Source organism: Cheilinus undulatus, linkage group 20 (assembly GCF_018320785.1).
Source record: "Cheilinus undulatus linkage group 20, ASM1832078v1, whole genome shotgun sequence".
Classification (NCBI taxonomy): Eukaryota; Metazoa; Chordata; class Actinopteri; order Labriformes; family Labridae; genus Cheilinus; species Cheilinus undulatus.
Window position 1 is genome coordinate 24,415,352 of NC_054884.1, and position 12,930 is coordinate 24,428,281.

General features: G+C 38.0%; 2 protein-coding genes across 5 annotated transcripts in view; one reads left to right on the forward strand and one right to left on the reverse strand.

Annotated features, from left to right (window-relative positions):
• The first annotated feature begins 1,319 nt into the window (after positions 1-1,319).
• On the forward strand, positions 1,320-11,047 carry LOC121528011 (potassium channel subfamily K member 1-like). The gene is made up of 3 exons (XM_041815106.1): positions 1,320-1,779; positions 5,165-5,569; positions 9,031-11,047. The coding sequence occupies exons 1-3, from the start codon at positions 1,431-1,433 to the stop codon at positions 9,321-9,323; spliced, it is 1,047 nt and encodes a 348-aa protein (XP_041671040.1). The 5' UTR covers positions 1,320-1,430; the 3' UTR covers positions 9,324-11,047.
• A 1,023-nt stretch (positions 11,048-12,070) lies between these two features.
• entpd1 (ectonucleoside triphosphate diphosphohydrolase 1) overlaps positions 12,071-12,930 on the reverse strand; it is a 32,155-nt gene continuing 31,295 nt past the window's right edge. For all 4 annotated transcript variants that reach the window (XM_041815126.1, XM_041815128.1, XM_041815127.1 and 1 more), the window contains one exon: positions 12,071-12,683. In XM_041815126.1, the coding sequence (XP_041671060.1) occupies positions 12,477-12,683 (207 nt within the window). In that variant the 3' untranslated portion in view covers positions 12,071-12,476. The remainder of the gene's footprint in view (positions 12,684-12,930) is intronic.

The window sequence follows — 12,930 nt, forward strand, 5'->3', positions numbered from 1 at the left end:
AGAAGGAGGGCGAGTGCTACTGTTACATAGGGTCAAAAAAGTGTAAAACTTTTTAACATGGATCCGGTGCTCGTCAGGATGAGAGGACATAGTGCAAAAAAGAAAAAACAGTAACTTGCCAGATTACTTGAATATAAAGTCCATGGTAGAAATAGCAGCCAAAGCTGAAAATCTGATGCAAACTGATTAAATTAAAGTCCTTTACTGAACAGGGATATCTATGTGTTTCAACTAAAGCAAGTCTTCATCAGGACATGACGTCCTGATGAAGGACGCATGATTTTTTTCCAACAATATCATTTTATAATTTGATTTGTATTATTTTGGCATTTTTAACTTATATTCTCTCAAAATGTAACAGTTTATTTAATAGAGTTTTTTTTTTTTTTTTTTTTTAACAATTTAACTTTTTCAGCTAGTATATTAAGCTTGAATATTTTCCCTTTTCCCCCATGGCACCACCTTTTTTATTTCAACAGTTTGAATTATTGATCTACATTTGAACTTTTTTCCATAATTTCTCCTTTTTTCTTCATGATTTTCACTTTTTTATTTGCCTTCAACTCTGCTTTTCAACATTTCAGAATGTTTCCCTTGGCATTTTGACGTTCTTCTGCCAATTGTGGATTTTTTCTCCTCAACATTTTTATATTTTTTGGACCATTCCACTTCCTTAACAGTTCAACCATCTGTTTATTTACTTTTTTTTTAATATTTAGGTTTTTCTTTATTAGCAATCCATTTTTTCAACAGTCCAGGTATTCCTCTTCAGCATTATGACGGTTTTTTGTAAATTTTTTTTTTTTTTTTTAAATGTTCATTTTTCTTGAGGTGTTACACTAAAAAGGGTTCTCCCCTTATCTTCCACGGATACTAAAGAAAGAAAATTGCTCTTAAAGGGGATATTTCAGCTACAACTATGAAGTAAATAAAAAAAAAAATCTGTTTTTAGTAATTTATAACTTTACATTAGAGTTCAATTAACACTATTTTCCATTTCTTATTCACATTTCTGTATTTATTTTCTATTTAATATATATTTTTAGCATTATTGTATTGTTAACTCCTTTTTCTTACATAATTTCCACCGTCTGTGTCTTGTGACGTGTTTGAAAAATACAAAAGTACAGAAATAAATCAGGGTTGACCTTGTGCCTCGAGGAAACTAAATCCTTTGTAATGACTGAAAACATCAAACCTGTTGAACCGGTTCTAGAGCGCTCAGGTACACTTAGGTACACTCTACCTGCTGCAGTCAGGGAGTGACGTCACCGGTGCCCGCTTCCAGTGAGATGTGGAGAATGAGGAAGACGGGTCTAACCACTTCGGAAAGAAAAGAAGTTAATAGTCCTTTAAAACAGCTGTCTGCGTGTTTAGACTAGGAATAGTGGGTACATTTTGACGTGTTATCTGACGTGATAACTTGAGAGATGTCGCGCGGTTGTTCAGAATGGTGTTCTCGGTTTGTAGAGAGACACCATTCAGCGATGAATTTTGCGCTCCTCATTTTTGGCTACATCTTTTACCTCATAATCGGCGCAGCAATTTTCTCTGCCATTGAGCTTCCGTACGAGCACAAACTTCGGCGCGAGCTGATAGAGGCCAGACGAGACTTCCTGAGCAACAACACCTGTGTGTCCGAGGCGCGCCTCGAGGAGCTGCTGGTCCGCGCGCTGGAGGCCAGTAACTATGGAGTGTCCGTAGTGGGAAACGACAGCAACCACAACTGGGACTTTGTGTCGTCTTTATTCTTCACCAGCACCGTGCTGACCACGACAGGTGAGGCCAGCTAGGTGTGCCAGTTTACAGTCAAAACCAGAGCTAAAGGCTGTGGTCGCCTTTGGGTGTCTTTTGGAAGTTTTCTCTTTCATGAAAGGTCAGGAAGAACCAGGGTCACGAAGCATCTTTGCATGGTTTTAAGCTTGAATATAACCAGCTGTCGTGTTTTGAATTGTAAGCTACCACTTAGAACATTTATCTGTAAGAATAAAATATTCAAATTGCTTCTCTTAAATCATGAAAGTACACGTAGCCGTCATTACTACAGAAGCCCAAAGAGGCCAATCACTTATTCATTTTATTTTCACTCCATTTTTCTTGTAAACAAGTTCCCTTTAGTAATCTTACCAAGTTTCTAAAGAAACTGGTATCATGAGATAATCAGCACTGTTGGAGACTACTGGATGAATAAATTGAGATTGCAAAAAATAACATTTACATGTTATAACAGGTAAAAAATATGTCAGTATATGAACAGGGTTCTATATATTATTCTACTAAATATTTTGTGGCAAAATATTAATACCCCCACTATGATGTAAACTATATGGATAAAAGTATTTGGCACCTGCCGATCCTACCAGTCGGGACTGTAAGGACATTCTGTTCAAATATGTGTATTTTTATATGAGGTTGGCCCCCTTTTGCAGCTTTAACAGCATCCACTCTTCTTTGAAGGCTCTCCTCAAGATTTTAGACTTTTTATAGGAATTTTTGGCTATTCATTCTGTAGCGCATTTTTGAGGTCAGGCACTATTGTTGGACCAGTCGAGTTATTCCACACCAAACTCATCAAACCATGTGTTTATAGTCCTTGCTTTTTGCTGTGGGGCACAGTCATGTTGGAAAAGGTTGCCACAAAGTTGGTCTTGGTATGCTGAAGCATTAGATTGCCTTTTACTGAAAACAAAAGGGGCCTAGCCCAAACCTTGAAACACATCCCCAAACTATCGTCCCTCCTCCACCAAACTTCACAACACAGTCAGGCATGTAATGTTCCCCTGGCACCCACTAAACCCACACTCGCCCATCTGAATGCCAAATGGAGAAGGGTGATTCATCACTCCCTAGAACATGTTTCCGATGCTCCACGGTCCACCGTCGGCATGCTTTACACCACTCCATCTGATGCTTTACATTGGACTTAGTGTTGAGAGGCTTGCATGCAGCTGCTTGGTCATGGAAACCCATTCCATGAAGCTCCCACCCTGTGATTTTACATGGTCTTCAGCTTCATGGCTGAGTTGCTGTTGTTCCTAAATGCTTCCACTTCCTAGTAGTATCACTTACAGTCAACTCTGTAATATCCAGAAGGAATACAATTTCACACACCCAACCCCCACAATGACCCATTTTGTGTTACAAATGTCCAGGTGCTCAATTTTATGTATCTGTGGTAACAGGTCTGATTGAATTCAGTAGTTAACAGGTGTTACCAAATACTTTTCTCCATATAGTTTGTGTTAACTAATGTTAAAACACATAAATAACTAGAACTACTACCATGTTATGACTATATCACTTTTTTATTTTTTTTTACCATTTTCGAATTCTTCGAACGAAATGAGAGTCCTGTCAATGTAGAAATAAACAAGACTCTTTATTTTATTTATGATAAAAATGCCAAACATGTCTCTTTCTTATTTGTCTCTTAAATTTTAGCCAAAAGTAAATAGTGACCCCTGCTATTTAATAAAGTCTACAGCATGTCAAATGTTGAACCTTTTGTAGTCCAGCGTATAGAAGAAGGATAAGAGACGTTAGAAAGGAGATATGCAGTACTTATGAGAAATGACGCCCTTGAAGATCCTTAACACATACGCGAGTCTAACCTGCAAAATAAGAGGCAAGTTAAATCCACAGAGCTTTGGCCTTCAGCAAACATGCAAGGTTATGAAAGGATGCACTGAAACTCCATCTATAATTCATTTTGATCATTATTTATTTATGGATTTAAGCTGAAGTATGAATTGAAAATCTGATTAGTTTTTCACAAGACATGCTGGTTTCCCACGAGCATCTGTTTTCCTTTCCCGTCTGTGTAATTATTATTCAGCGTGTGGAGCGTCAGAGCAGCTAAGTGGCTCCTGGAGAGGAATCCCACCTCTAATTATAACCCTGTAATTGTCCACATTAACACAGCTGCCATTTTCCTCTGACATCATACTCAGGGTGGGGAAACTCAAAGACTGTTTAGTGTTCCACTGGAGCTGGGTAGGGAGAAAATTTGGGGTACTTTCATAAATTTAGTTTACACTGATTGTGGTAAAAAATAAATGTCAGGCCTAATACTCAGTAAAAGATCATTTAGAGTGAGAACAACTAACAGGAACATGCTTGACCAGCAGATAATCTATTTAAAGATAATCTGTTTAAATGGGGAATTATCATTTCATTTATTTTATCTAATTAAGAAGCATTTACATAATCATTAAAATGTTAATGATGTTGACACCTGTTTGATATCACTGCAACAATCCTAAATCCTAAACTCATAATATTGGATAATATATTGATTTTACTCATCAGAATTTACATGTAAACTCTTGCAGTTGTCCAGATTGCACAAATATGTTGGCAACATTTGAAAAAGTTGGAGGATTCTCACAAGTTAGACCTATATTTTAAAATGTTGGCAACAAATCTGGGCAACTAGGACAATGCTCTCTCTCAGTTAAAAATATGATTGAGGATCATAAGGTTTCTGTACACCAGTCACCATAATAATAGCGATGTTATCATTTTAAAAACACATTATATTTCAGTTTATAGGCAGTGCTTCCCAAAGTGTGGACTGGGACTCACAGAGGTTCTGTAGGTGGGCTGCAAGAGGTCATTTACAAGGTCTGAAAATCAAAGAATGTCCATAAAATACATGAAAATGTCATTTTATTGAGTTTTAGAAGGAAAAAACAGGCAGAACTCACGCCACTTTTTTATCATTTATTTTGTCTTATGTATACAGACGGTGTAATGGTTTCACTGGTGTTGGATTAACTGTTGACACTTTGTTAAACATTCTAATACTGTGCCAAAAGGTATGTTTATAGAAATAAATGTTGGATAAGATAATGTGAGTGACTTTTCAGATGCCTGATTTAAACAAATAAATGGCAGCGACTCATTAATTGTACTTACTGACTGCAAAAAACACTTTGCGAGTAAAGTTAATGTTCCTGAAAGCAAATCACTGAAATTTCCAAATCAGAAAGTCTAACTCATAGCAAGGCAATAAGTACTGACGAAGAATATGCACCATGCATCCTTTAGGAGCACCTAAAGTCACAGGCAAGAACTCTTACTCATTGGATAACTTCACTCATGGTGCAAAAGTGGAAAGAGGTGGAAGGAGTATAATGTTACACTATGCTTTATTGTGTTTCAGGTTATGGCCACACTGTTCCCCTCTCAGATGAAGGAAAGGCTTTCTGCATCTTCTACTCCCTCTTGGGAATCCCCATCACCCTCTTCTTCCTCTCCGTTGTGGTGCAAAGGATCATGGTCGTGGTGACTCGGCGCCCAGTGTCCTACTTCCACCGGCGATGGGCCATGTCTAAATCAAAGCTAGCCACCATACACGCTATCTGCTTAGCCCTCATCATGACCCTGCTGCTCCTCTTCATCCCTGCTTGGATCTTTGTCAGTGTGGAGAAGGACTGGGGCTTTCTGGAGTCTCTGTATTTCTGCTTTATCTCTCTGACAACCATCGGCCTCGGGGATTATGTTCCCGGAGAGACCCACAGCAAAGAGGATATTACACACCCACAGCTGTACAGGCTGGCCATAACAGGTGGGTAGAAGGCTGAGGATACTGCCAGGCCAATGCGTCTACCTTGCAATTTTTCATCTCTGAAAAGTTAAAGCATTTTTCAAGATTAGATTGGAGCCATTAGTCTAGAAATGGTTTCAAGTGCTCTCTGGGGAGTTTTCTCATCCTATTGAGCAGTGGTTCGTTCATAGATCTATGAACAGGTAACACATTTTTGCTTTTCAGCAAGGAAGAAGGATGGCCATCGATGTTGCTTTTTAAGGCTGTCTTTTTGCTGTGTCTTATTTACCTCAGAAGTTATTGCTGGAAACACCCAAGCTGACAGTGTACCAAAAAAATTGTTAGATAAATTTCCAAACTGTGTAGGAGGAAATAGAGCTCAACAGTATGGTTACAAAGGTAAAAATTACATACATTTTATTAACAGCAGATTTGATGACTAACTATAATATCATAACTATTAAAGATAGACTTACCATGAGCTCCCTGAGTATGACACAATGGTTAAAGCCCCTGTAGAAGACAAACCTTTGTGTGATTTCATTTGTTTTCAGAAATCCATGGTTTTTGGCAGTTCCTGCCACTAACCACTATCCTAGAGTGTCACAGTGATGTCTCTGATTGATGGAGCCTACTTCACTACACAAACTCTATATATATATAGCACTTTTTCTAAGTGATTTGATAACTAAGATAAGAATGAATGTAAAACAAAGTTCCATGTGGGGGTTGAAAGTTATAAATGCGATCTATGGTATTTAATGGGGTTGCTCTTAGCATTTACTAACATAGACTATTGACAAAACACATTTAATAGCATTTTCATTGGGGAAAAATACTGACGTGCTAATACAGGGTATAATTCTAAAGGTTGTAGTACCATTGATTTCCTGACCAGTCATCTTAGATTTTGAGATCTGCATTTATGATGTTATAGGTTGGGAATGGGGTGTGTTAAAATGTAGAAATATCTGACAGAGTACATGGGTATTATACTTCCAAGAACATTTGACACACCAAAATCTAGCTCTTATGAGGCTAACATGTTCTCAAAAACACTGCTAGCATTATATTTCTGATATGTTTTCCACTACACTACTGCTGAGCTGATACTGGTAGGAATGTCTTTAGTTTTACATTTATTATGTTATAACCACGATCAGACTGATTGAACTAGGAGATAGGGTTGGCACTGTCCAGACAGTTGGTTGATTAGTTAGACAATGACATCCCTTTGACCAAAATCTCATTGGTCAGACAATGAAACAAGTGCATCCTGTTAATTGTTATCATTATAAGATATAACAAAACTCTTATCTGACATAGTCTTTGAGAATAGCTCTGTACTTTGCTCCATTCCGCTTTCCCTCAACCATGGCCAGTCTCACAGGCCCTGCTGCCAAGAAACACCCCAACAGCATGATGCTGCCACCACCATACTTTACTGTTGGGATGCATTGGGCAAGTGATGAGCAGTGCCAATTTTCATGCAGACATAACATTTAGAAAAGTTTTTAAAGATCAGTAGTAAGGCTTGGCAGTTAATAGCAAATAAGATCGCAGATCGCAGAAGGTGCAGTATTTCTTTAACCTGAAATTTGTGTCAAAATACCAGTTTTTGCAGCGGAGATGTTACACATTACATATACAATCAATTTAGTGGCCTATTTTTAGAATAGTGCACAAAAAAATCCTATTTTCTTAATTTATGTATGTTTTTTCTTGTTAAATATGAGAATTATATAAAAATGATCATTCCCTTTAACAAATTTATTAGACCACCACCCAAAGAAAGGTTTATGCCACAGCTGCCCTAAATTAACAGCATTAGTAATTACCAAAATATTTTTTATGTTTCTGCAATGGTTAATACACCAATATGTAGAAGCTCTTTAACCCAAATGATATTTTTAATGCTAAAATATAATTATTATTCATGAATTTTCAAATTTACTGAGTTACAAAAAACCCTGAAAAAATAGTAAAGCACATTATTATTTCTTGATTAATATGTCAAATTATAGTTATTTACTTGCATTCCTGAATAGAAAAATTAGTTTTAGTGGTTGAATGTTATGCTTGATTCATTTCTGACTTCTCAGAGAAGCCCAGTGAGCCGGCTCAAATGTGGGTATAAAAAGGTGAATTCAGTTTGAAATTCCTCATTCCTGTTCAAAATGGTAAAACGTGGAGAGCTCACTGAAAATGAAAGAGTCCGCATTAAAGCACTTCATGATGCTGGATGGTCTCTGAGACAAATATGACAGGTGGTCTAATAAATGTTTTAAGCACTGTATATCTAATATCTAATCTAATATAATGGCTATAGTATAGAGTTAATTATTGCTTGTTTTTGTTGGAAAATACATGAGATGAGGAGTTTTAAAAATAACCACATATTAAATCGCAATCACAAGATTGGGTAAGAAAAAAATCACAATTAGATTATTTTCCCAAATCGTTCAGCCCTAATCAGTAGTGAGTCACAGATGATGGCTGAAAACCTGAACAAGGGGAGCATATAGAGGTGACTACAGTGGTAGTTGGGGAAAAGGAACTACAGTGAGTTGACCATGACCCAGAATATGATATGACATCCAGCCTGCTAGCTATGACTCAGTGGATAAGGGACATGTTTGAAGAGGATGGCTGTTGATGATTTAGAATTGATTGAGTATTTTAAGATATGTTGCTGATATTTAGGGCAAAGGTAGTTACTTACAGCTAAAGCTAAGGATTTAAGCTTTCAGATGTTTTTAATTTCATGTCTCTGTCTGCTACCAAGGCTAAGAAATAAAGATTTCAGTAAACATTGAAATTCAGCAGTTTTCAGATAAGTATTGTTCTTAGTAACATTGTTTTCATAGGCTTTAGAGGGAGCTTTTTCATGGCAGGCCTTGATCTGAAGGGGTTAAACTTTAATTCCATCAAGATAGAAAAATCTCTCTTGGAAGGGAGGCAGCACTAGCAGTTCAACACGTGACAAACAACATACTCTAACAATAAAGATTAGATCAACCAACAAATTGGCAGTATTAAAACATGCATGCACTGGTCAAATGATCCTTAACTGTGGTTCAAAATATCTAAGAAGTATTGAGATATTTCTGTCATCTACAGATCATCTTCTTCAGTCAGTGCCTTATCACTGACATAAGAAATACCTGAGAAAAGTTAACTAAAATAATTTTTAAAAATAGTCATGAATATGTTCTTCTCTATGTTTTTTTTTTAATTCATCATTGATGTTCAAAGCCACAGAGGACTTTTGGGTTGAATTGAAACATAAAATCAGCTTGTTATCATTTGATATATATGTTTAACAAATTTTCAACACTTGCTATTGTTACAAAGTTAAACCCAGAAACATTTTGTAGCTTCTCCACCCTTTTACATCAGCCAAACCTTGATTTGATTAGTCACCCTGCACTGATCTTTGTTTAATCAGCCTGCTATTGTGTTGTTAATGTTTGCTTTTCCAGTCTACCTGCTGCTGGGCTTGGTGTTTGTCCTCGTGGTGCTGGAGACGTGTTGTGAGCTTCCCCAGATGAAACGTCTCAGACAGAGGTTCTGCAAGGAGAACGTCCGGGAGCTGGACTCTGAGACCACCAACATCATTGACAGGGACCACATGAACGACCAGCTTGGCGATATCTCGGATCACGTACCGGTCATCCCTTCAGTGTCAGAGCAGGCTGCATCTCTACAGAAGGACAGTAAATCTACACCTTACATGCCAGCACCCGGGTCTGCCTCTAATGGAAAACTGAGATGACAAATCATCTTCAGTACGTTTTTAGAAAGACTGATGCTCCCTTTTGACTGTTACCTTTGCCTCAGTGTATTTTTAAAATATAAAAAGAGCCTGAGAATGCTTTAGTTGGGTTATCTGCATCTAATCTGAGTCATTTAATCACTGTAAAATGGATTCCATTTCTTCAGTGCCAACACCAACAGGCAGTTTTGGCGAAAAAGCAGGAACCACCCACAGACTATCAAAATCAGGATGGCTTTGTTTTCTTTTTCTCCCACTGTTTCTCCATTCCCTGCAGATAAGACCCAGATCTGTGACACAGAGGAAGGGCCGGGTCCCCGAGCGGAGGGAAACCCCACAAGGCACTGCTTCCTGCCAAAGTCTCTGTGTTGTAATCCCAAAGCCGCACAGTTTGCTCCTGGATGATTTCACACCTGCTCTATGCACATTATATAATCTATGGTGGTATTTGCATGGGAAATTAGCCCTCTTGGAAATAGGAGAGCAGCACGAAGAGAATCAGACGTACCTGTTGGTGGCCTGTTGCATTTTTTAAAAAGGATTCCAAGATGAATATCAAATGATGGCAAAAAATAAACATTGCCATCTTCCTGGTTGCAACAGGTGGTTATTGGACTTCACATCCTGCCAACATGCTTAAACACAGTCCATTTATTCCATTATGCAGCAGACAGGCCTAGCTGCAACCAAAATATGAGGAAAGGACGGTTTAATATTTGATACAGATGGTGCTTCAGCTGCAGGGTTGTCACAATACCAGATGTTTAAACGTGGGTATGATCCTGGTGAAAATCCAACACTATCAATGCATACATTTTCAAAAAGGTGGATGAAAAAGTGGAAAAAAGATTGAAATAAATTTAAGCGATATAACATTTTCTAAAATTTATCTGAATATTTATCCCCTTAAAGTTAGTATTTAGTGGATGCAGCATTTGTTGTAATCACAGCACTGAGTCTGTGGATAGGTCTCAGCCAGGTTTCATTCATCTAGACACTGCAATTTTACTCCATTTTTCTTTGCAAAACTTCTCAATCTCTGTCAGGTTGCATGGGGAACAGGCGTGAACAGCCACTAGCTCCTGACTCAGCCCCTTCAGGGCATTCACCTTGCTGTCTTTAAACCATTTCTGTGTAGCTTTCACTGTGTGCTTGGGGTCATTGTCTAGCTGGAAATAAATCTCCAAAGCCATAGTTCTCTTGCAGACTAAATAACATTTCCCTTTAGGGTTTTCTTATATTTTGGCGCAGTCATTATACCCTCTACCTTTACAAGCCTTTCGAGGCCAGCAGCTGAGAAGCATCTCCACAGCATAATACTGCCACCACTGTGCTTCACAGTGGGGATGGTGTGTTTGTAGTGATGTGTAGTATTTGGTGTACTATGGTCAAAATTGTATGTGTTTTCTTCAATAGTGGCTTTCTCTTTGCCACTTTCCCATAAAGCTTTGACTGCTGAAGAGCCCAGGCAACAGTTATTATATGCAGAGTCTCTCCCATCTCAGCTGCTGAAGCTTGTAACTCCTTCAGAGTAGTCATAGGTGTCATGGTGGACTCTCTCACTGGTTCTTGACAGTCACCCAGTTTGTGAGAAAAGCTTGATCTAGGTAGATTTACACATGTGTCATACTCCTTCCATTTCTTGATGGATTTAACTGAACTCTGGAGGATGTTCAGTGCCTTAGGATATTTTTGTATCCATCCCCTGAGATATACTTTTAACAGTGTTTTCTCTGAGTTGATGCAGTGTTCTTTTGCCTTCATGGTAAAATGGTAGCCAGGAATACTGATTCATCAGTGACTAAACCTTCCAGACACAGATGTCTTTATACTACAATCACTTGGGACACATTCACCGCACTCAGGTGACCCCCATTTCATTACTTGTGAGACTACTGGCACCAGTTGGCTGGACCTCTAAATAATTAGGGTAGTCACTTTGAAGAAAGGGAATATTTATGCAATGACTTATTTTACCTTAGATATTTTTATTTAATCGACCTTACTTTGTAGAAATCTGCTTTAACTTTGCCATTCAAGACAGGAAATTATATTGGCCATGATTGAGTTATAAAATCAATTAAATCATGAAACATCCAAGGGGATAAATACTTTTTTAGACATGTACATTATGACATAATAACCTTGAAAGAGTTAGGGTTCATTGCAGGTTTGTTTCTAGGTAATTCACCAGTAACTGCATGTATGTGTTTGGAGTTGTCTTAGTGCAATGTTTGTTCATTTACCCCTAGAGGGCAGCACTTTCATTTTATATATATATAAAGTGATCCTACATGAGCCTAATTGTTACAGTGAGATGAAGTCTCATGCTGCTTTAGGGGGTGTTTTTAGGCTAAAATAGTTGCACTGAAAGAACATGCTACTTTTACAACTGAAGGTGAGGGACATGCTGAAACATGTTGCTCTTTTTATTACAGTTTGGCATGGCTGACCCAGTTTACTGGAGTGCTACACCAAATGTGAAGTATATGGTAGATTTTTAGTGTTATTTTTTTTGGAATTTTTATAGAGCAAATCTGCTAAATAGGGTGTAAATTAAAAAAAAAAGTCCTCCAGTTCTACTTTTGCTGCTAGTTACATTGTTTTCATTGTTTTGTGTTAATCAATAGCAGAACTTTAAATCATTGCAAACTTAGCTTTCTGTATCAAATGCAATTGAATCATTCAACATTAAACAGTTTAAACCTGGTTATATTTCTTTTAAACAGGTACACGAGACAAGAAAATCAAATATTTTATATAAACTTGGGTTATTTTATTTATACATTATTATATTCACATCATATTTCAAGACAAACATGCAGACTGATGTGGGTACACGCATTCAAGCAGGCATTCACATTCTCACACGCACATGTACACACAAACACAGAAAATGTCCTTCAACCAGAGAAGCAGTGCTTAGTCCCCTGTGAGACAAAGTTTCTGTCCTTCTGAAATGTCCTTGAATCCACATGATCTATGGGACTGTTGTTGTGCAGCAGACTTTGACTTTTAACCTCCACACAGAGCCTGGAAAGTGTAAAGCTGACTACTGTATTCACAAATTGGGAGCAAAGCCGTCACCTTCACACTCACAGGCCTTCACAGATATTCCCTTTCTCAGTGTAACCTTTATATTTTTTTGTGTGTTTATACTATCTGGGGCTGTTTGGAGCAGCGGGGCCATAGAGGACGCAGGCTAATGATGAACAAGATGAAGAGCAGTATGGCCATGATGGTGACTATAGTGACGTAGCCGCCGTGGGGCAGAAGGGGTGTATCGGGAGCCTCAGCTGGAATCATGTTGGTCAGATTTAACATGTAGCCCAGTGTCCAGCCTGCATCACTGCCTTTTATCTGCACAGGAAGACAGAAAACAGAGTGAACCTCAGGCCAATGCAGTCTTGAATTGTTTACAACTTAAAAAACAAAGATGACAGAGTTAATTGAGTTGGTCAATATGATGATTAGGAAAAACCTGACTATTTTTGGCCAACATGGCAGAAAACAATAAAAAACAAAGTGCTAAAGAGGATTTAGAGGCTGTGATTAAGAGGCCTAGCCAAGGCTGTTTTATGAAGTACACCTATTCAGACTTACAGTG

Excerpts from the sequence above, each read along its gene's own strand:
- LOC121528011 (XM_041815106.1), top strand. The coding sequence starts at position 1,431 with ATGTCGCGCGGTTGTTCAGAATGGTGTTCTCGGTTTGTAGAGAGACAC. Across the intron at positions 1,780-5,164 it reads CACCGTGCTGACCACGACAG|GTTATGGCCACACTGTTCCC; the intron begins GTGAGGCCAGCT and ends ATTGTGTTTCAG. Across the intron at positions 5,570-9,030 it reads GTACAGGCTGGCCATAACAG|TCTACCTGCTGCTGGGCTTG; the intron begins GTGGGTAGAAGG and ends TTGCTTTTCCAG.